The sequence below is a fragment of the Drepanopeziza brunnea genome (genome assembly GCF_022702325.1).
Source record: "Drepanopeziza brunnea f. sp. 'multigermtubi' strain 214-2 chromosome Unknown ctg6, whole genome shotgun sequence".
NCBI lineage: Eukaryota > Fungi > Ascomycota > Leotiomycetes > Helotiales > Drepanopezizaceae > Drepanopeziza > Drepanopeziza brunnea.
Window position 1 is genome coordinate 2,069,649 of NW_027094069.1, and position 19,987 is coordinate 2,089,635.

Genomic DNA, 19,987 nt, shown 5'->3' on the forward strand with positions numbered 1-19,987 from the left:
CCCCGAACGCCTGCGCTAAATCCCAGTGAGGTAGGTAGGTATGCGTCTTGCCTTCGACACACCTCCAAAGATCAAACCATGTTCCTCCCATACGCATGCTTCGTGTAGTATGGCATATCTACTTGAATTCATCCTTGAGAACCCATCTACCTCTCATCCTCAGATTACTACCCTTCTCCAGTCTCGCAATCTCCCCCAGCATATGCTTGAATTCAGCCGTCTGCTGTTCCGTAGTACACATCCGATTGAAGTGATTGACCAGAGCTTGACTGGGAACCGACCCACCCTGTCGCTTGATAAAGTCCCGAATCAACTTCATGAAATCCTTTCCAGCCCGAGGTCTATCGCCAGCCAAGCCGGGGGTTGCGGATCTCGAGCTACTAGCGCTGCCAGGGACCGAGAGGCCTTGCCGGTTTGCAAGCCCAGAGAGGATACCAGCAGAGCTAGTCCCAGCGCCTCGTCGAATGTTGACTGGTCTTCCTGCTGAGCCAAATTCCCCAGTCCAAGTGACCGTGCCAGGAGTGATGCTCTGTGCTGCTTCACCTGCTTTGCGGAGAGCTGCTGCGGCTTCAGCTGCGACTTTCTTAGCTTCTCTCTCAATCATGCCGCGGTCTCCCGTGATCTTCTTCTTGCCGTTGATGATCTGGTCGTGTTCCAAAGCGCTGTGGACACCGGAGCGAGCGAAGATACCCTCCATGAGTCTGGCCTCCTCAGACGGTGGTTTATCCTGGTCTGGATCACCACGGAATGCTTCGAGACTGGCAACACCTGCGAGGTTGCGAACATCTGTGCTGACGTCTCCTTGATCTGGACTATCAGGCTGGGTGATGCCCTGAGACACTCCTTCGTTCCGAACGGCAGCAGCTTTAATCGCAACAGTGTCTTCTAATGTAGCAGGCTCAGGTGTCTTATTGAACTGAACTTCGGTACCCTTGAACATTTCTCCAGTTTCGGTTGTACCATCATCCGTGCCGCCAAGAGTGAACAGATCGTAGAGATCCTTCATCTGGAACGTCTGGCGTTGCTTAGGATCCTTCAGGATCTTGTTGGTCAAGAACTGCTTGAAGATCTGTCGGTGATAAATCTTCTCTTCAATGGTACCTGCGGTCATCAGACGGTAGATGGTGACTTCCTTCTTCTGACCCAAGCGCCAGGCGCGTTCTCGTGCTTGAACATCTGTTGAGGGATTCCAATCAGGGTCGAAGATGATGACACGGTTTGCACCTGTAAGATTGACACCAAGTCCACCGACTTTCGTCGTAAGCAAGAATACATGAAGATCAGGGTCGTTATTGAAGCGATCCACTAAGGTCTGTCTCTCCTTGATGCTGGTACTCCCATCCATTCGAAGATAATTGAATCCGTTGAGTCCTTTGACGAATTCCTCGATGATGTTCAACATCAGTACGCCCTGGCTGAATAAGAGTGTCTTGTGGCCGAAGCCTTTCCACATCTCCAGCAGAGCCTTCACAACCTGCATCTTTCCAGACTTGTTTGGGTTCCCCCACCGGTAGCCGGGCTTGCCCTTCAATCGAGGATCGAGGAGATCTGGGTGATTGCAGATCTTGCGCAAGATGTCGATACCATACAGAGATTGGCGGGTCCGGTCCATGATCGAAGTCATCTCATCAGAAGACAAGAACATCTCGTACGCCTCTCGCTGGGGTTTGGTGAGCTTGCAGAAGAGAACCTGCTCACTCTTCTTGGGAAGATCCGAAGCAACGTCAACTTTGAGTCTCTGGAGAAGATACGGACTGATTGCTGCCTTCAGTGTCTCCGCACATTTGGTAGCCGTCAAAACTTGAAGGTTGGTAGCGTTTGCATAGCCACCGAGCTTGATAGGAACCTCAAACGCCTGCCGGAAGTTGACGAGAGTGCCCAATCGCATAGGAAACACAAAGTCAAAGAGCGACCAAAGCTCAACGAGGTTGTTTTGCAATGGTGTACCCGAAAGGATCACTCGGTTTGGTGTGCGCAACTCTTTGCAGTAAATGGTGATTGCTGTATTTGGGTTGCGAATCTTGTGGCCCTCGTCAAGCACTGCGTAGTCCCAATCAACGGGAATCAGTACATCTGCATAGGTCTGAAGACCAGCATACGTAGTAACGAGAACATGTCCATGCTTGACAACTCGATCCACGATCTTTTTAGCAGCCTTGGAGGACTTCGACTTCCCGTTAGAACGACCATAGATCTCCTGCGAGTCATCCATTCGTCCCTCACTACCAACGTTCAACATGCCACTGCCAGAGCTGTGAAGGATTGACACGCGGAGAGGTGGCCACCATCGATGGAATTCGTTCACCCATTGACGCAGGACCGTTGCAGGAGCCACAACAATAATAGGTCTTGTAAGCTTCTTACTGTAGTGTAGGCCAGCGAGAAAGGAGATGATCTGGATTGTCTTGCCGAGTCCCATCTCGTCACCCACAATTCCACCAACCTGTTGAGCGTAGAGCTCACCGAGCCATTGAACGCCTGTCTTCTGGTAGTCGAATAAAGCTGGGTATATATCGCCCGGTAGCTTGAGTCCGTTGTCGAATTGATGATCGGGCGCATCAGGACAAGGCTTGAACCATTCCTCTTCATCTCCATTTTCAGCTAGCTGCTCTTCGTCTGTTGCTTCGTTCCTGAGTAATGTGCCATGCCGAGCCGCGCTTCTCTTTTCAACCCATGTGTTCAAGCGGGCCTGATACATCTGCTCATTTCCGTCATCAATGGCTCCAAGGTCTACCTTTTCCTCGGCTTTACCCTTGCCAGCACGTCGCTTCTTTGATCCTTGGGAGTGCATGACATCGTCAGTATCTTCCTCTTCTTCAAACTCGTCGCCCTCGCCACCAGAAACGTCGGGGGTGAAATCGTCTTCCTCAATTGGAGTTGACTTGCGAGCTCGTGGCTTAGAAGAAGTGGATCCGTTGTTCAGTCTTGCCTTCTTGCGAGGACGTAGGCCAAATTCCTCCTGTACAATAGGGACATCTGAAGCGTCGGCAAAGCCAGGCATGCGTAGATTTTGATGGGATCTATGCTCTGGCTCGGGAATATCCTCCTTTTCTTCTGCCTCTTCCTCGGCATCCATCAAGACAGAAGTCAGGTTCATCTCGACAGCCTCAGAATCCCGGCCAGGAATTAGTGAGAAAGGTGTTATCTTGCCGGTACGGATGAGGAAGTCCCGATGACTCTCGTTCGCCATACGCTTATTGCCCCCGGCATCGTCTCCATTCTCTGCCCCATCGACCTGATGTCGCTCAGCAATGCGACTTCGTATATCCGAGATGTCATTCTTTAGGGCAGCAATGTCGGCATCGAGTTGGGTGATCTCCTCCGAACAGCGTTTGCGCATCAGAGGGTTGCTGGCCATGGCTTGTAGACGCTGTTTCTTCCTCCGCTTCTCGCTCTCAAGCTTCTCAATACTACCATTGACCTTGGATATTCTCTTTTCGTCACGCTCATCCTCCTGCTCAATCATGACCAAGTTCGCCTTGTTGGTGATATCTCTCTCCAAGTCCTCTTGGTCCAATACATTTTCAGTCAATCCTTGCAGCACGGCAGCTTCATCCATTGGCACTGATGGCGTGGCGCCTTCGATGTTGCTCTCTTTCTCGACTGCTTCGTCTGCGACAGCGGCTGCAGCTTCTGCGATAGAGGGCGGAGTTGTATCGGGTTGTTGAGAGATTATGACGCCACCCTCACTCATCTCGAGCTGAGTCTGTTCGGATTGAGAAGCCATCGAGGATCTGTTTTGGGAATCCATCGAGGAGGTTTGCGGTTGAAGGAATTATGATTAACGTAAAGAGTTTTGGGAGAGCGTAGATTTAGATTTAGGATGGGTGGTTCGTCGGTCGAGGTGAATACTACCTACCTAACTGGCCAGAGCCAAAGGTGAACTCGAGAACGTTTCAGGGAGGATTCGCGATAAGGAATTTTGAGAAGTTGACTGGCCAAATTAGAATGACATGTAGTAAAAGTAGACCGGCACTATTTGCAACCATTTGCAGCCTAGTGTAGGTGTTCAGGATTTAGGAATTTGAGGAATTTGAGGAATTTGAGGAATTTGGGTTGATGCGTCATTATCAAGATTTCCCCGCGGGTTCACGTGCTCTCTACAAGCACCAACCTCAGGGCACTCTGTGTGTAAGAAAACGCGTATACGCGATTTGCGCATACAATTCTGGTCATATATTAGGTTTTATACTATACCAAACAGTGCATAGCAAGTGGAACGAACAAGTGACTTCTCACTTTCAACCACTCACCCAATTAATTATTTCAAAAGCTGTTGCCTCTCGTTTTTCAGAGGCAAGATCTGTGACTCAGCACGGCAAATAGCCTGTGACTGCTACAATCGATCAATGGATCAAGTTCAGTGAAGCCATTGATTCAGGACCTCGCAGCTCCCTCTTAGCTCCCCCATGCAATCTCAGTAAGTTACATGAATGACTTTGAAAAACGCCCTTCCCTGTCAGCCAGCAATGCATGCCCGATCCTTCATTCAGCCTGAAGCTAGCAAAGCCAGCGTAGTCCACGTCCGCCAATACCCCCCTTCCCTCCACCCTAGCCCAGATGCAATGCATGTCCAGCTAGACCTTGTGTACAAGTTGCCATACGTATGAAACCCCTTTGATCCGCCTCTATGAGCGAGAGTTGGGCTCTGCCCTGTCTCTCTCACCACGCTTGCAAGTCATAGTTCGAAATCCACCCTCATGGAGGCGGAACCAGTAGATCAGTCATATTTGCAAAAGAAAAAGAAAAAACCATCCCGTAGCCGCAGATACCTGGCGCTACCGCCTGTAAACAGCAAAATGGTTGGGGCGAGTTACAAGCAGCCATGAATGGTATTGGCGGCGCCGACCCTCCCTGCCGGAGGATCAAGCGAGAAGCCGGCTCAATGCCATTGGCTCTGGCCCATGAAGCCTTCCTCGAGCGTACGATCTTCCAGATTGCGAATGAAGTCTCGGTTGCTTCTCTGCCCAGGTTGTCCTCCCTGGCCCTGAGCAGCTCTGCTACCTCTCCTTCGCGCGCTACCGGGATTTCCATCAGGTGCGCCCTCGGGTGGCGGTGGGTAGTATGCCGGACTTGGTTGTAAGCGAATAGGTTGAGTCGGGTCAAGGTGACTTGCAACTCGCTGAATAGTCACCGGTATTCCTCCTTGTTGGACCTCCATTGTGGAAGCCCTTTGACGACCGGATCTTACAGCAGCTTGTTGCGCGTAGACACTTTGTTGACTCTGTTGCTGCTGTGGGTGTTGTTGTGGGTGTTGTGGTGGGCCCTGTTGCGTGTATTGCGTAGGGGTCATTTGGGTGGGAGGGTGCTGAGGCATCATACCCATCTGGTTATATGATCCAGGAGGTGGTGGCTGCTGCTGTTGGGCAGGATATGGTGGCGGAGCGCCTTGCATATTTGTATTCGGGGAATACATGTTCGTATTTGCATACATCGGTGGTTGACCTGGGCTGGCTTGAGGATACTGGCCCATTGGAGGACCAGCCGAGTAAGATGCATGCACTTGAGCAGTGTGGGCCTGCACTTGTGCTTGGGCTGCTTGGGCACGCTGCTTGCTCAATGCCTCGGCTTGCTGCTGCTGTTGCGTACCAGGAGCAGGAGATCGGTTAATCGAGCTGGATTTAAGGTTCATGGGAGGCACGAATGGACCCGTGTACTTTTGCTGAGTGATGAAAGGATGCAGTTTCGCTTGTTGTGGCGACCATCGCTCCAACGGATTAATGTTTAGAAGTCCGCGAACGAAGTCAATGAACGCGACCCGGTTGTTCATTTCTAGGCAAGAGTTTAGCAACATGTTGTTTAAAAAAAAGGGGGGGGGTTTACTAACCCCTGTCGATCTCGCTCTGCTTCATGTTTTTCCGGGGCATGGCGTATGATCGAATGATCTCTGGGAGTGTGGTGGCTTGGAAATACTTCTTGCTAGGTTGCTCCTTGGTGCCATGCTCGCGAGAGTATTGCTCCATGCTCTTCAAGTTATATGTTCGTCTTCCGTAATCATCCACGTCGTGTCTCTTCTCGAAAAACTCTCCAGACTGCTTCCCCATCTCAAGCATCCAGCTTGGCGGATTACCTAGCATCTCTACTATCCGAGTTACTTGGTTGTACTCCGATGAACCTGGGAAGAGAGGAAGACCCAGGAACAATTCCACAACAATACACCCTAGTGACCACATATCGATAGCCGACGAGTATGGTAAGCCAAGCAGAACCTCGGGCGATCTGTAGAATCTCGACTGGATATAGGTGTAGACAGTTTGGCGTTCGTCGCAAGCTGAGCCAAAATCGATGATCTTGATGATGGGGCTTTCGAGATTTTTTAGCAAGATATTCTCGGGCTTCAAATCGCAATGAATGAGTCGGGCCTTATTCAGTAGACTCAGCCCATTGAGAAGTTGCTGTGCAAATACCCGCACTAGTGTCGTGCTCAACCCCCTAAACTGATTCTGCTTGATCAATTCGTATAAATTGACGCTCAGCAGCTCGAATACCAAGCAAAGATGCTGTCGGTGAATAAATGTGTCTTTTAATCGAAGAATGTGGTGATCGTCATTCTTATCAAGCTTTGTGTTGAGCTACATGAGTGGATTAGCATGAGTTCAGCGGAGTCCAGGGGGCGTTTCGGAGCAATCCTACCAGATCGAGAACAGACACTTCCATCATACTTTGGTTGAAGTATGCTGTCCTATTCTTGACCACTTTCACCGCAACCACCTCCTGCGTCTTCAAATTTTGGCATTTAACAACCTGGCCAAACGTTCCTTGTCCGAGGACATCAAGAATGAGGTATCGATTTCTGGAGTATATATTAGCACACACCATCTCGAAGATTACGGACGTCTTAACCTCGAGACATACTTATGACCAGTCTCCTCCGACCCAAGAATGTCATTCACATAAAGTATATAGTCACTGTCCTCGTTATCGAATCCATCGTTCTTCACACCCTTGCTTGGCTTGGTGAGGACACGGCGAGGATTCCGGGAGGACTCGTACTTGAAGCTGGGATTGCAGATGCGGTATGTTGACGGGAGATGACTTGTGAGAGCTTGTAGTGGCTATCATCTCAAGTCAGCGATCGCTTCTTCTTCTACAGTGACCCAACTTACACTAATAAATCCGCCTTCTGGGTTCGCCCGTCTGAACGCAGGCTGCGCATTAATCTTGGGCTGCAAATCGGCCACAGATCGAAGCTTAGTAAATTCAGGAACTGGCCCGCGACCTGGAGGGCCCATCGCTGCGTGGGTCACCGGCCGCCGGGGCGACTTCGGGTCGTTACCGAAGACGGCATTCAGTTGTTGCGTTGCAGAGGTAGGATAGCTGTCATTATTGTTCGAATATGGAGTGATCGGAGCCAATTGCTGCGCTTGCTGGCGGTTGGTATAGTATGAGTTTGGTGAAGAGTAGCTCCCAGTTCTTGTTGGTGATTGCCGTGACCCGTATTGATTCTGGCCTTGCTGTGGTGCACCGTATGGCGAACTAGGCGACAAAGTTTCCATCGGTGAGTATCTCTGCGCTGCCGCGGATGGTTCCTGGGACGAGTGGAGTGATTGTATCCGTCCGGCAGAAAGATGCTGTTGATGTAAGGGTCGCATCGGATACTTCATGCTACCGTACGAGTCTCCAGCATCCTGCATAGCTACATCACCGTTCCCGTCTCTCATATGGGGCGCTGCCGCGGGGGACGTTGTCGATGAGTGAGGATGCGCACCCATTCCACCCTGATATTGCTCGTACGTGAAGCCAGCAGGAGGTTGGGCCTGAGCGCAGCTGCTGCCGTTGCCGTTGTAGTCGCGCGCCATCTGCGCCTGAGATGGTGGGGGGTTGCCGTTATATCTTCGAGAGGAACCGGCCTGGTCAGAGTAGGATTGCTGCCATTGATCCATGCTGAATCAGACGTCGCGGAAGAGCACCGATAGGTATCGTACGCAGGCTGATAGGCAGGGCAGGACAGGACCGCAGCCGGTTGTGTACAGCTACCTCACCGGAGCACAAAGCGTCGCCCTTGTGATGGGAAGAGTTGGGGGCCCAGAACGCGTCGCAGGCGGAAGGAGAGGCTCGGGGGAGGCAGATGGAGCCCGTGGAAATCCAGTTGCGTGTCAACGTCGCATGGCGGGTCGGGATAAGTCTTCGGCGGGTGGTCGCCGTCCTCGCAGATATGGAGTTGAATGAGGTTGGAGGAGCTGCCCTCTTGGCGTGGGTATGAATCACGGCCGGGTAATATCTGGCGAGAAGGGCATCCCAAACAACACTCAAATTTGCAGCGGATTAAAATGGACACGCCCGAGGAAAAAAAAATTTATTCTTCGAAGAGTCGTGTCTGTGTTTGCATACTATAAGTAGCTAAATATACGATAATTCATCAACTGAGGGCGCTCCTAATGCTCGTTTGGCTTGGGTTGGGCTGGGTTGGGTCGAGGGCTTGGGCGGCGGCGCGTGTAAGGGCCCGTCTGGTTCGAAGCCAGCATGTAAAAACTGTTTCAAAAACTGGGTCTGTAGAAACTCTAGTTTGTAAAGTACGGTTTGTACAAATCGTTAATTTAAACGTTTGGTTTAAAGAATCAATTAGGTCTGTAAAAGATTTCGACCCGTATCCCTCGTGACTTCGATGCGTCATTATTTTTTTCTAGAGTACAATTTGATGTAGTAGTACGTGGAATCTCCGACTACTGCAGGATTATTGTAAGACTATCGAGGTTCGTGGCTTAGCTAGCGTATAAACTTATGAACTGATTGTAGAGTTGGGTCAAAAGGTTTGGACAGTTTGTACGGATTTGTATAGGGTGGCGAAATACGTAGTAGTTTCTCCAACTCAGTTTGTAAAGTCGATTTTAGCTCTGAACCAGACACCGAAGCCCCCCCTTGGTTTCTACAAATTGGGCCGGATTTTACATACTGGCTTTAAACCTGACGGCAATGAGTTCTCAACTCTCTGAATTCGTGTAGACAAGGCAACTTCTTTGTTTTCTTTTCGTTGCTAGACTGGCACTCTGTAAAGTAGAAGCGACTCTATTACCGGTACCTACCTACCCTCCCCACATGAATAAAAGGCAGCATCCCATGGGTGGCACGAGCCAAAACACAGCAAAAGTCTACCCGTGTCACCCTTGGAATCCTGCCCTTTATTCATGGGGTGGGGATAGTAGTGTCAGCCTCAAAGCAATGGATTTTGGTCCAGCACTTGGCACTGATTCTGATATCTCTCCTCTTCACATGCTGGAAACAGCCGGATGCTCATCGTGATTCCGTATATCCTCGAACAACGGGTTACGACAAGAATTAGAGTGCTACAATCTCATGGATGAATGCGGCAAAGCGGTTTAAGAATCTTCTTGTGTGATTATAAAACTAGAAACCTCAATCCTTGCCTCTGACTTGTACCTACGGTACTCCGACTTCCGACCAGGGGTACGATTCATCTTACTCCGTAAAATCCTCCGCCCCGCTTTCCGAGATTTTGGGGTTAAGCGAGAAACCAAACCATAAAATTTCCCAATGGAGCCTAATCAATCTAAGACCTACAAACCCCATGAATCCCTCTGTGGCGCCTGTGAGGCCTTTTGGTCGCACTTTGGTGAGGATCGCCTGGAATTCGGGTCAACATTTCCATTTTTCGAGCTATCATAGCGCCAATTAATAATTGTACTTGCTCGGGGGTACAGAAACGCTTTCTCGGTGTATTTTTTTATGTAATACTTCCTTTCTTATGTAGTTTTGATCTTGTTATAATAACGAACTAAATCTTTAAAAAGGGTTTGATTTTGTGATCAGCGCATTTTCATCGGAACGCATCGGAACGCCCTCTCGGCATCAGTCAATTCGATAGATATAAAACAATCTAAAAATACGCTGAGGGTCAGAAAGCCAAGAAGAATGTCATGGTATTTTTGTTTTATTTCTAAAGCCTCATAATAGTTGAATATTCATAGTTGGGCATGTTTTCAGTCTTTCGCATCAACACTTAAAAATTTGAAGCTATTTACGCTATTGCTATGAATTATTCCAATCAAGAATGGGAAACCAAAGGTTCTCTGTAAGATGGCTTTACTAGTTAGTCTCTCAGACGTTACCTATTTAAGAATGTCGATATTAAAAAATTAGTATGGACATGAAGGACATTAATGTCGGCTATCAGATTTCGGATTTAATCCATTAGATTTCCAAATATAAACAGTTTTACTTTGAATTATATACGATATTCTATCAAAAATCCAATATTGGCGGGTAGCGGTCTATTTTTCTCTTTTTTTTTTCTCTTTTTTTTGGTGGAATGTCTTAAAGAACAAATCGGCCGTACTAGCTACCTTAAGTAATAAAGCGTTGTGTTGATAACGATCCATAATAGTCAGTGCGCTGCCGGCGTAGAAATTTCAAATACTATTTAAAAAAATGATATATATTTCTTCTTGCATCTCTTGCATCTGCTTTTGATTCAATTCATTATCTTATTCCTTTGCAGGCTTGTTGCTTTTCGTTAGCTCGCGTTAGTAAAAGACTCTCACAAATACGATGGCTATGATCGAAGTCCATCTTCGCGATTGTGCTAGCCCTCCCACAGACGGTTATTAGACCGCTCAAATTCAGTACTAAGCTCTATTCAGGGATACGAAGTTCATTCGCGAGACCGTCCTCGAGCAAGAGACCGTACCTTGACCGTCCTATAGCCGTCCCCGTTTAATTATATAGAACAGGTTTCTTTAAGAGCTCATTCTGAAGATTTAAAACCGTTTAGTGATCATCTTAAATAAAATTTCATCGAAACGTAGAAACTATTTTTCATATGGTATCGTTTTTGATTATAATTTAACAAATACGTGCCAAGATATTTCTCGTTATCGCTGCCACTGCTTTTGAATTAACGCTTTGAAAGATTTGAAATCGGGATCAATCGATTCAATCCCGCGCAATTCTCTCGCTTTATAAGTGGCGAGGAAGGGTGGATAAGGTGGTGGGGGGGAGGGGGGAGAAGGAACGGGGAACTGAAGAGCATATTCTACTACATATAATTTAAGTCCTCGAAGACGGTTCATAGTTCGGGGACAGACATGGGACGGTCCCAAAACGGTCGGAGACGGTCCGAGGATGGTCTTTTCGTAAAAAGACCGACTTTTATAAATGACGATTCGATCCTTTAAAACGGTAATTCTTTAGTAAAGATCTTTTCACGAAAAGACGGACCCTTATAAAAGATAGTCCAATCGACTAAGCCGCCTTCATGTCAGGTATAATTCAAATCGTTTAAACCGTTGAACTACAGTTTTGACTCCAGTTCAGCTATAGACCTAGGGTGATCCACCAGCCACCTTGTAAGACCGTCCCTAATAGAGATGGTCATCGAATAATCAGCTAACCGTTTAGATAGCCCCCTACCTGCCTTTGAGGCAAGTTTCACTTAAGTTGCATAAGCTTATACTAATTACGCGATTACAAGTAGAGACTGAGTGCACCGATAAAAAGAACAGGATAAAGGTAGCGAAAGTAAGACATTCCCTATACGGTTACTGTAAGCGATCAGGATTTGGCTTGTATATAGGTAGATGAGTTTGTCTGTATAAATCATTACCTATTACGTAAAGCTAATAATTCAAATAGTAAACTTACCTAGTAGCTTGCCGGAGCTAGAAGAAGGGTGGTATTGTATTATCAAAGCGAAGAAGAGGGAGATAGCACGTATGCACAGAATCTACATTCCGCAATCTTACAAAAAAAAAAAAAAAGACTTGAGGGACTAGGTAGTAAGGAAGAAGAACAAAACTTATGGGTCGAAGACGAAAAAGTTATCGTGGATTATTACATCAAGGACTCGGTAACGGAAACGGAAGAGCCCAAGAAAACGCTGCCCTTCTCATGAGTTCAAAACGGTCAAAACCCCTATTGGCAGCTGGAAATGGTTGTTCCAACGGAAGCGCTAAATGACTATGACTTGCAAATAAGGGGCACATGCTCTTAGTCAAGACATAAGCTGATGTGGAAGTCGAAAGAGGCTGTTATATGGGAAGCTTGGGGGATGATAGGATATCGTGAACAGCTGGACTTTGACTCTTGAACGTAGGGGAGTGGCTCGTCAATTGTACATTGGAACTCATGTACTACTTACTACGGAATCTAATACACAGATTCATTCGAAGAGCCTCGCAAGCAAGCGCGGTTTCTTATGGTCTTCTAAAGCAGGTACCACTGATCGCAATATCTTCAAAAAGAGGCAACGCGTGGCGGGCCGAATGCAATTGCCTGCTACAATAATTGGAAGGTTTGAGGGAACTCTTCTGATACCACGCAGGTATTCGTCTATCGAAGTCGTGAAATTTTCTGGGGTGTCCATTTATATCCAATCTCATCTGTAGGACTGTCTTCTTTCTCCCCAGTCACCACCGCGCTCTCTGTTGTTGACTGTTCCTCGACCTTTGCTTGAGATCAGGTTATCGCTGTACAAGCCTCCGTTCACGAATTCGTCAGTTTCCATCCGGTCATCGAAGCCATACGATCCATCTGTCACATCGTCTCTGCTGTATTGCCGTCTTCGCTCCCGACTGCGCTCTCGCAGTGGATACCGGTGGTTTTCGTATCCTGAGCGTCTGTCTCTATTGATATCTGCTCGTGGTCCTTGCGGTGTGTGTATTTGTTGTGCGGGGGGTTGAACTGGTAGCTTTACGTAGGCTGGGAGCGGACCGGTGTGGTGGTAGACTTCGAGTCGGTTGCCATCAGCCTGTGGTAATTTGTTAGATGATCATTCGTTAAGAAGTCCAGGTTGCTTACATTCTGGTTGTTGAAGGTATCAACAACGTTGTCAGCACCCTCTTTCGTCTCGAAGACAAGCTCTGCGACAACCTTCGGTCTCTCAGAAGTAATACGGGAGCTCAGCACAGATCCTCCGACTGGTGCCATTGCAGATTCTATATCTGCTGCTGTAGTTCCTGTTGCGAGGTTCTTTATGACTACTAGAGCCGGGCCTGCCAGTCCGCGAATCGATATGCTGGAGGCAGGCTTGGAGGTACCGACTATGTTGAATTGGCCGTTGAGCGAAGGCGACGTGGCTGAACCACTGAGCGCAGAGTGTATTCGTTCATTGCGGTTCGCACGCCCAGCCTTAGGACCGCGAGGAGGTGCTTGGGAGGCTCTCGATGAAAGGTTGTTGGAGTTATGAAGGTCGTGGGTCCATTCCGAGTTGACATTTACGGCTGGTTGTGGTCTCGCCGTCGGCCTGGCTGGTCTCGCTGCACTCGATGCATTCCGCTGCTGCTTTGATATCAATTATGCGGACTTTCAAGGCTCGGTGGCTGATCCTACCTTTGTGACTGAGGCCCCAATCACACCTATCCTGCTTGCCAAAGATGGGACTGCTCCAGGCTTGGTGTTGCGCTTGTACGATCCACTGGGCGCGCTCGCTCTGCGGTTCTTCCCGAATATCTCCTTAGCCAGAGTCTCATTCTTGCGACGTTCGCGATCTGCGAGACGGTCAGCGGCTAGAATCTGGGGGTTTATGTGCGCATACCTGCATTGAGCATCGTGTTGAGGTCGAGGGCAGGTGTACCGGGCGCCATGATCGCTATGTATTGATAGATAGGTACAAGTAAGTAAGATGCACGAATGGCTGCTTTCGTTTCCTTCAGTTGATGCAAACGAAAGTTGCAGACGAGGCAGTGGTTGTGCACGGAGTCGATGCGGTCGACGCGATCTGGCGTCGGCGTGACGACCGCTCTAGAGCCGTGTGTGTACGGTACTTCGTTAGATCAACTCAATTTAATCTTGATCGATAGGAACTACTGTGAGCTGTATGGCTACGGGTACGCAATTCAGACAACCAATCCCGAAATCAGGTGAGAGATAAAGTAGGCACTTATCAAACTTGAAGGCAGCGAGAAGCAGCGAGAAGCCAGATGAATGCTCAATGGCTGCTGGCTTGAGTAACACTTAAAGTGCCTACCTACGCAACTCCGAGTATTGCTGGAAAGAACACGGATTACAGGAGCGATTTTGCAATCCGGGAAAAGTCGTAGCCCTACGTGTTGGTTGGTCCAAGGTAACGTATCTCTACAAACCAAAGCAAATGCAAATGTCCCGACGCATTTGGTGACTTGGGATTTGGAAGTGTTTGTCTGGGCTGTACACCCAGGTAGCCACTGACCAGCCGATGGCTGGCCTCGCTTAAGTAGCTATCTATAGCTGGCGACTGGGAAGGAGCGAGCGGCTCTCTATTCTTTACCAAAGCGGTAAGTAGGAAGTAGGAGGCCAGGATGAAGGTACCAAACTACCTGACCTACCCACCCAAGTACTGTTTCTATCTCCGTCATGATCATTCTCTCAACATCACATCATCACATCTTCACGACGAGAGGATTTTGGTTACGAGTTACAACAAACGAAGATAGGTAGGTAGGTAAAATCACATCACGGTCTGAGGACTCTGTTACTCAATGACTGAACTCAATGACTGACTGCCAGCCCGGCCCTACTCCAGAATCGATAGCAAACATGACTCCTCCACGCACACCGACCGGTAAGGAGAACGCCGGATCGAAATATCGATCTCTCACGAAGGCGGCGAAGGGTTTGTATGCATCAGTGAGAAATGCGTATAGCTCTCCTCGTCGTCGACCGTCGCATGGTACCTGGAAGGACTCGACCCCGCTGGATCCAGATAGGAGCCCCAGTAAGAAGCCAGTGGGAAGGAGGTCATCTGTTGGAAACCTTCTCAGCCTCTTCTCCAACAGTCAGTCGAGCAACTATGAGTACCCAGAAACAACCAAGGCAACAAAAGAAAAGTCCGAAGGGTTCGCAGGTAGGCTCTCTCTGATGATTTAACATACCTACACTGACTCTCTGCCCAGGTCTATTTGGTCATGTTGCCATGAGACGACGTAAGAGCTTTGGCCCCTTTGGCTCCATTACATACACGAGACGGGAACCTGTCAGGAATACAGCTCAGCATACTGGGGATTGCAATGAGGCAATCTCAATCCATGTCACTAATACCACCACGGCTACGACTGGGCATACTGGGGATTGTAACGAGGCGGTTTCAATCCATATCAGGGAGCCCTCCGGAGACCCTGAGCTGCCTGTCGAGAATTTACCACTTGCGGATACGACTGAAGCAACCGAGGCATGCGATGAAGCAGTTTCGATCCATGTTACCGAGCCTTATGCAGTTTTTGAGTCCAATGGGCCGGAAGATAAGGAAAACGCCTACCAGCAGCTGGTTGCGAGCGGCAATGACGAGATCAATAAGGTGCTTTCGATGCCGGATTCAATGCGCCCAATGCTTCCGCGTCAGAACAGGTCAGTATATACCTATGCCTTCCCGTCTTCTGCGTATTTCCACGAAAGACGTGCTAACAATGTATTTCTAGCCGTGCATCCACACCTGTAAGGTCCCTTCTGGGTGCAGAGCAGAATCGTCTGTTATATCATTCTGACGCAACCCGCTTTTCCAACTCTGGCGGCGAGGAGATAGACCCCGTCACTCATCTTCCTGACGGATGTTATGAAGTTCCTGCGCATACCTCGGATCCCTCGGCGTGGGAGCAAGCAAAAAGCGCTTTGCGTGATGCCATGCCAATGGTCACTGTTCGCCCAACCAGTCCAACTTCGACTCCTGTCGACATTGATCCCGAATTTAAAAGACGGCATGCTGAAAGGACCGAAAAGTTGATAAAGCTTGACCTGGACCCAGGTGTCAGTACAAGCCAAACCAACGATACCTCTTTCAGTGGTAACATTCTTCACCTAAGTCGAAACATAATCGCGGCCCCAGCTGCTCTGGTCCTGGGTCCAAACCCAGCTGCCAATTCGAATTCCACCAGTCTAGGTGTTAGCATTGATTCCCGTACAGACGTCTGGAAAGCCAATACCGACAAGATCCTAGAAGCCATCCGGTCAACAGTAGCAAAGATGACACGAAACTATCATGGTTCAGCGCACCATCGCTCCCTCATGGACGAAGGCGTTTCCTTCACCGTAACTGATACGCATAGCCAACCTACTCCATCCTACAGTGAGTTTGAGAGAGATTCAGACGACTTCTGGGACTCGGTCAAGACGGGGGAAGCAATTATGCAGGTACACATCATCTCATCCTTCCTGAATGTGCTGACCAGCAGAGAAGCGAACTTTGAAATCTCAGGACAGTCAAACGTCCCTATCGGCCCAATCTGAAGTCTCTTGGTTTGATCATGGGTTCCCAGCCGATATTTTCAACTTGGTACGTTCCCAATGACTCCGTCCATCTGGCTAATTTGCTAATTTAAATCAGAGAAGTACATATGCTGGATCAGATTTCTCGCTTCCGCTCCCTTTGACTCCAGCCAAGAAGAGATTCATGTTGGATGACGACGAGTCAAGTTCCGAATCCCCCGGGTACCTTGACGTATTTCGGCACTTTGACAAAGATCTGTTTTCTTTGCCCGTAGATTCAATACTTCAAAATTCAATTTTGTTCCGGACACCCCTGGATCCCTTCGATCGGGGCCCAGCCCGTATGGTCCAGATGTCCCCCAAAAAGGTGGTAGCATTGCCTTTGAGCATTGGCGACTCTCCCGGATCCGATAAGCTGGTGCGAAGAACCTGTCCAGGCAATATCACTCCATTTAAGCGGGCAGATAGCGACGAGATTGAAACCGAGTACATTGAGGACGCCCAGTTCTTTCCTCCAGGCCCTAGCCAAGTGTCCCTATCTGATTCAGTGAAATTGGTAGAAGAGATCGTTGAGCACCCTTCTGGATACCACCTCACCACTGTTCGAAAGCATTTGAGGAGCTCCAGCCAAGGTTCCCAGTCAAGCACGGACAATCAGAGTCCTGTGGACATCTTCCTAGCCCACGGCCATGCTGTGCCTTATGTGCCCTGCTCCAGCCGCCAGATTGCTGGGCTCTCCGCCGGTTCCTCTTCCATTGGCAAGCGGGACGATGAGCGCTGGACTGGCGATACTGACTTTTCCTAGCTAGTGAGCAAATCGGCGGACAATATGGGGCACTTTAAAAAAAGCCCCATCTTTATTAGGGGCATTCAGAGGTATTAGATAAATATTCTTACCGCTTATTATCAAAGTCAATCAATGACTTTAGGATCAGTGAATAAATATCCCCCAGTCACCCATGTTCGGATGAAGGTTGGGACAGCTCAAAACCCAATGTGATTCTTGTGAGTACCAACTACCAAGCCAGGACGCTGGAGCGGATGATGTTTTTTTTTTTTTTTTTTTTTTTTTTTTTTTTCAAAGAGTCCCCAGGAAGTCTCTCAACATTCGAATCGCAGCTTTCGAAAAGTGCGCTATGGTACATAGTAATTTTATATTTCACTAGCAGCTCCGAATCCCACATGGATCATATATCAACATCCATATCGAACTATCGAAAGGTGACTGAAGTGTACAGCTCATTAAAATATTGTATCTTTCCAGCGACGCTACGCTCTATTTCTACAAATATATATGCACACGGCTCTATTAGACGCCAAGCCGGCTCCTTCTCAGACTAGCACTCTCTTGTTGATCCGCTTTCTTTAACGCAGCTTTGAAATAGGACTTTGCAGACTCAATCTCGTCCGCCTTCAGCGGCTCTCGAGACCGAGGCCTGATCCTCCCGTCTACGGTGACCTCACCAGACGGTGAGGCCTTGTCCTTGGCATTCTGGTGCCGGGTCACGAACGCGGCAAGCTTACTGCGCTGCTTCGTGAGGTCCTGGTACATGTCTCTGGGCACCAGGGCGTAGTTCATCATGTAGTCGTAGGCGGCAATCATGCGCCGCGTCAGCCCCATGATGTCCATGGTAAAATCGCGTCTCTGGTGTTCATTCATGTTCCGTGAGTGCGCATCCCCGAACTGCAGCATTGATTTCAGGTTGATGAAGGAGGGGTTGAGTCGGTCGAGTGCCCGCAGGATCTGCTTGCCTTGTGCTGTTTTCGGGGAGGTGAAGGAGGAGGAGGAGGTGGTGGTGGTTGTGGTCGTGGTGCCAGGTTTGTGTTTGCCATCGTGGCCTGTGATGGCTAGGTCGAGGTAGTTTGTCAGAGCGGGAATGTCAGGTTGGGGAAGAGCCATCTGCATAATATCGAGGATTTTGCCGGCGTTAGTGAAGGCGTTGGGGTTGCGTTTATCGCGGTCGCAGCAGGACATGGCGATGCGGAAGGTTTTGGCGGCCATGTCTTGTTTGGGCATTTCTTGCAGGAGGAGGACGGTCTCGTTGCTAGCTCGTGCTAGCCGAAGCACACGCAAGTAGGCGTGATAGTTTTCAGCGTCGGGGGTCAGGAGAAGCGATTTGGTGAAAATATTCCAGTAAGACACCGCTGGGGCTTTGAGGCGTAGCTGGAGGGCGGCTTGGAGAAGGAGTGAGAGCGTGTTGGGCCCTGGCTTGGCGTACATGGCTATTCCTTCTGCTTTGGCGATCGGGACAATGATGTCCTCGAACTTCGGGTCTGGGCTTGCGGCTCCATCTTGGGCATCATCATCTGGCTGCTCTTCTCGGCTCGACACCCTGCTGTGGAATTCTTTGCCTTGGCTTGCTGGATCCATACGCTGGCGAGCTGGGGACCCGAGTTTTGGAATTTGGCGTGGGATGTTCATGGTCTGCTGGATCAACGAGAATATGTCGTCCCAGTCTTCTTCTTGCCCAATCAGCAGGAGTCGGCCCATTGAAGCTACCAGCTCCTCATCGATCCATAAATCTCCCTTCCTCCACCGCTCCACTACTTCAATCCAGATTTCTCGGGAGCTCGCAATGGCCGCACGTTTGTTCTGTCTTTGCTCCATCGGACTCAGTATACTACGCATCCCTGCTGCAGCGTTGAACCGGATAGCGTTTAAAATAATTGAGAAGCTTAAATTGTTAGGCGACTGGAGCCCCTTCTCGGTGAACTGGGCGACTATGGCAAATAGAGCGTCCATGTTTTTGGCTTTGGCGCACATCTGCAACACGCAGTTCATGTGAATCGTATTTGGCTTGACCTTTGAGTTATCGGCGAACATCGAATTGTAGATGGTCAGAACCTTGGGCAAAGCATTATTGGACTCCTTGTGTGCTACGCAGCCGTTAAATATTGTAGTGTAAGTATAGGCATCGGGTGTCTGAGCACGCTTTTTCATCTGAAGAAATTTATCAGTACGTGAAACTGAATTGTCTGACGGGAGCGAATACCTCATTATAAGTCGATATAGCAGCATTCATTCTCCCTTTGCTCATCTGATATCCTATCAGGTGATTCCAACTAACTACATGAATATCATTCTTGCTGGCCGCCCTGACAAGCTCCTGCACGAAATCAAAGTCGCCAGAGGTTTGCAGCGTCTTCCGCACGTAATCAGCCATTTTCACCGGATCGTTAAGATACTTGAGATGCTGTTGCACTTGGGCCTCTGTTCTTTCTTTCTTTGATTCCTTCTTGGTCGGAGGCCGGATGCCCCTCGAGTCCAGCCATTGCTTCCTCTGTACCAAGCGTGCCGAAGCTCCAGGTCTCTTCTCCTGTCGCGTCCTGTCGAGTCCTGCATCGCGACCTTCGAATTTGCCAGATCGTTCTCTCTCTGTTCGATTGCTCTCCGCCGAATATGTACTTGAGGATTCGCCAAATCTATCCCTCCCTGCTTGGCTTCTCTCGTAGGAAGTACTGTTGTTTCGCCTCAGGGGCCGTCTGCTGAGATTCGAGGTCGAGAGCCGCCGTGATGAAGCTGTAAAATAGGCAGAGTCCCCAATTATGCTCTGCAGGCAATGCCTCATGCATCCGCTGCAGGACAACATTATGAGATGTCGATCCAATGCCAGTGAAGTTGTAGGGCAACAAAAACTTTCTATATTGATAACGTGACGGCGACTTCGGGCCTGACGAGTCAGGCATTCTTGCATTGGCGCTGGCCTCGGTTACAGGGGCTCACGTTGAGAGAGAACGCGACTATTTCGCGACTTGAAGGAAGACTCGCGTAAAGTAACGTTAAGTGCAAAGCAGTCTTTCAGCCCCATCCCCATCGCATTCCCATGCAAGCCTTCACAACAACACAACTTCAAAA

General features: G+C 49.0%; 5 protein-coding genes across 5 annotated transcripts; 1 reads left to right on the top strand and 4 right to left on the bottom strand.

The window, feature by feature from the left end:
• Window positions 1-118: 118 nt before the first annotated feature.
• Window positions 119-3,751, bottom strand: L3040_004416 (uncharacterized protein; the record flags this gene model as incomplete). Its single annotated transcript, XM_007291476.2, has 1 exon — window positions 119-3,751. The coding sequence occupies one exon, from the start codon at window positions 3,749-3,751 to the stop codon at window positions 119-121; it is 3,633 nt and encodes a 1,210-aa protein (XP_007291538.2).
• A 1,131-nt stretch (window positions 3,752-4,882) lies between these two features.
• Window positions 4,883-7,883, bottom strand: L3040_004417 (uncharacterized protein; the record flags this gene model as incomplete). The annotated part of the gene is made up of 5 exons (XM_007291477.1): window positions 4,883-5,772; window positions 5,828-6,572; window positions 6,634-6,793; window positions 6,856-7,055; window positions 7,107-7,883. 5 exons carry the CDS (start codon window positions 7,881-7,883, stop codon window positions 4,883-4,885), a joined length of 2,772 nt encoding a protein of 923 aa, XP_007291539.1.
• Window positions 7,884-12,331: 4,448 nt separating this feature from the next.
• Window positions 12,332-13,538, bottom strand: L3040_004418 (uncharacterized protein; the record flags this gene model as incomplete). Its single annotated transcript, XM_066154939.1, has 4 exons — window positions 12,332-12,703; window positions 12,754-13,233; window positions 13,285-13,442; window positions 13,490-13,538. 4 exons carry the CDS (start codon window positions 13,536-13,538, stop codon window positions 12,332-12,334), a joined length of 1,059 nt encoding a protein of 352 aa, XP_066011967.1.
• A 931-nt stretch (window positions 13,539-14,469) lies between these two features.
• L3040_004419 (uncharacterized protein) lies at window positions 14,470-16,936 on the top strand (the record flags this gene model as incomplete). The annotated part of the gene is made up of 5 exons (XM_007291479.2): window positions 14,470-14,776; window positions 14,826-15,276; window positions 15,348-16,056; window positions 16,103-16,198; window positions 16,250-16,936. 5 exons carry the CDS (start codon window positions 14,470-14,472, stop codon window positions 16,934-16,936), a joined length of 2,250 nt encoding a protein of 749 aa, XP_007291541.2.
• Window positions 16,937-17,440: 504 nt separating this feature from the next.
• On the bottom strand, window positions 17,441-19,721 carry L3040_004420 (uncharacterized protein; the record flags this gene model as incomplete). Its single annotated transcript, XM_066154945.1, has 2 exons — window positions 17,441-19,072; window positions 19,125-19,721. 2 exons carry the CDS (start codon window positions 19,719-19,721, stop codon window positions 17,441-17,443), a joined length of 2,229 nt encoding a protein of 742 aa, XP_066011968.1.
• Window positions 19,722-19,987: the final 266 nt, after the last annotated feature.